The 2,007-nt window shown below is 35.5% G+C and overlaps 2 protein-coding genes across 3 annotated transcripts in view; both read left to right on the top strand.

Annotated features, from left to right (window-relative positions):
- Nucleotides 1-2,007, top strand: part of LOC113464015 (long-chain-fatty-acid--CoA ligase 3-like) — a 13,091-nt gene that overhangs the window by 8,210 nt on the left and 2,874 nt on the right. The window lies entirely within an intron of this gene.
- Nucleotides 1,111-2,007, top strand: part of LOC108622543 (long-chain-fatty-acid--CoA ligase 3) — an 8,585-nt gene continuing 7,688 nt past the window's right edge. Inside the window, exon 1 of the mRNA XM_018020477.2 lies at nucleotides 1,111-1,137. Within this exon, the coding sequence (XP_017875966.2) occupies nucleotides 1,111-1,137 (27 nt within the window). The remainder of the gene's footprint in view (nucleotides 1,138-2,007) is intronic.

The following is a 2,007-nucleotide window of genomic DNA, read 5'->3' as shown; positions in this document are numbered from 1 at the left end:
GAAAAATTTTCTTTTCAAAATTGCGAAAAATGCTTTAAATAAAAGTTGTTTTCCTTCTAACTTCGATATTTAACGAGTTACGTATGATTATATGGCATTTTATTGATGTTGACAAAATCCGACCATCCCAGCGTCGAAACGGCGAACTTTTGGAAAAAATTTTCGTTTTTCCTCAATAACTTCTAAACCCTTGGAGATACGAGAAAATTGCATAGGACCTTTCTTGTAGAGGGCGACGAGATCTACAATTTCCATGTAAAAATTTATCACTAGCTTCAGTAGTTTACGAGTTATTAACGAAAAACGAAAAAACAGTTTTTTGCAAATTACTCGTAAACTATTGACACTAGCGAAACATTTTTATATGGAAATTGTAGATCTCGTCGTCCTCTACAAAATGGTCCTAAACATTATCCCCCTAAGTTCATCCGTTTGGGAGTTATTGACAAAAAACGAAAATTTCGCAAAATCTGAAGGGGTACCCCTTGGAAAAATCTCGGAAAAATCGAAAATTTTTTGTTGTTGTTTATTATTAGCAATGTTCTTCCGACGTCTGACTTCTTTTTAAAAAATGCGTTTCTAAAGTGCATAAACTTTTGGGATTGATTGTATAGCCAATACATCCTTAAAACTACAGAGCTATATAGTGTTTTACATACAAGCTTTCCTATGAAAACTGCACTCTATTATCTTTTTATATTATCTATTTTCATGCCTTCTCTTTTGGACAATTTCCCTCTATGTTCAGCACTCTGAATGCCCGGCACAATACATTAGTTCAGAACTAGATGACTTAGATCAGTAGCAAATATTGATTGCAGCAACGAGTCTCATATTTTTGATAAATTCTGTTGTAAATTTTGTACAGGGTGAAGCGACAACTTTGTCTACTTTGAACATCACTAGAACCGAGGAGGAGAGTTTTAATGAAACGGTCAGACTCCGGTTTTAATAAAACTTGCCAGGCTTCAAGATCAGCTAGAAATGTTAGATGATTATATTTTTTTATCTGCAGTAACTCAAGTTTAAGGGGTGGAACCACCCTTGTAAAAAAAAGTATTTCAAATTGAAGTTGCAAGGGACAATTTATTTTGATCTTGCTTTGACCCTATGTCAGAGCTACTCAGATATATCGAGGTCAGTTCAGCTTTTTTAAATAGGAACTCTCATTTTGTACGATGCACTTCGATTGCATGTTGAAAGATAAATACGTTTCGTACCTATCCATTTTACCTTCTGCTTTTCAAATATTCGACCTGGAGTAACGTCATGAATAGACCGCAGATTTTTATTAGCATTAATTTTAAAAAAGTATTTATTTTTCACCGTACGATTGAAGTTCGTCATAAAAAAACGGAGGCTCCTGTTTAAGAAAAAGATGAACGATTAGAATAAATCTCAATGACCGTGACCCGAGGACTCGGCAAGATCAGTGTCAACTGTTTCTCTTTAAACCCAGTGAATTTGTTTAAACAATTTCACTCGATAGCACAATCAGTTCCAGTGATACTCAACGTGGACAAACTTATACCCTCACTCTGTACAAAATAAAAATTGAGCTCTGTAATATTAAGATTCTGTCTCGAATCTTGATAATAATAGAGCTCAATCAAGATGACTCATAAGAAATGATTTCGAGTTCTAACTAGAAACGACAATAACAGAATTTTTACGTAAGTAGTAGGTTTCATAAAATAAATTGGACAATCAAAACGTTCGTAAAATATGCATGAGGAAGCAAACTCACAATATCAAAAGCTTCTTTACTCGAACGCAATAATATCTCGACTCGATGAACATTGACAGTGATACTTGTTGCATCGAGACACGAAAGTAAAAAAAAAAGTGTTTTCGTGGGCGAGTTGGGCGCCAAAATGTATAGCTTGGCACCAGCGAATCTGATGATTACGAAATCGCATGATCGCGCGATCACTATTTTCGCACGGCGCATGTACCGACCACCGATTGCATATGTTCTTATTCCCGTTTCGAGGCCGCAGCATCCAC

Source organism: Ceratina calcarata, unplaced genomic scaffold (genome assembly GCF_001652005.2).
Source record: "Ceratina calcarata isolate Rehan_Ccalc_2016 unplaced genomic scaffold, ASM165200v1 scaffold226.2, whole genome shotgun sequence".
Taxonomy (NCBI): domain Eukaryota; kingdom Metazoa; phylum Arthropoda; class Insecta; order Hymenoptera; family Apidae; genus Ceratina; species Ceratina calcarata.
This window is presented reverse-complemented; position numbering and strand designations above follow the sequence as displayed.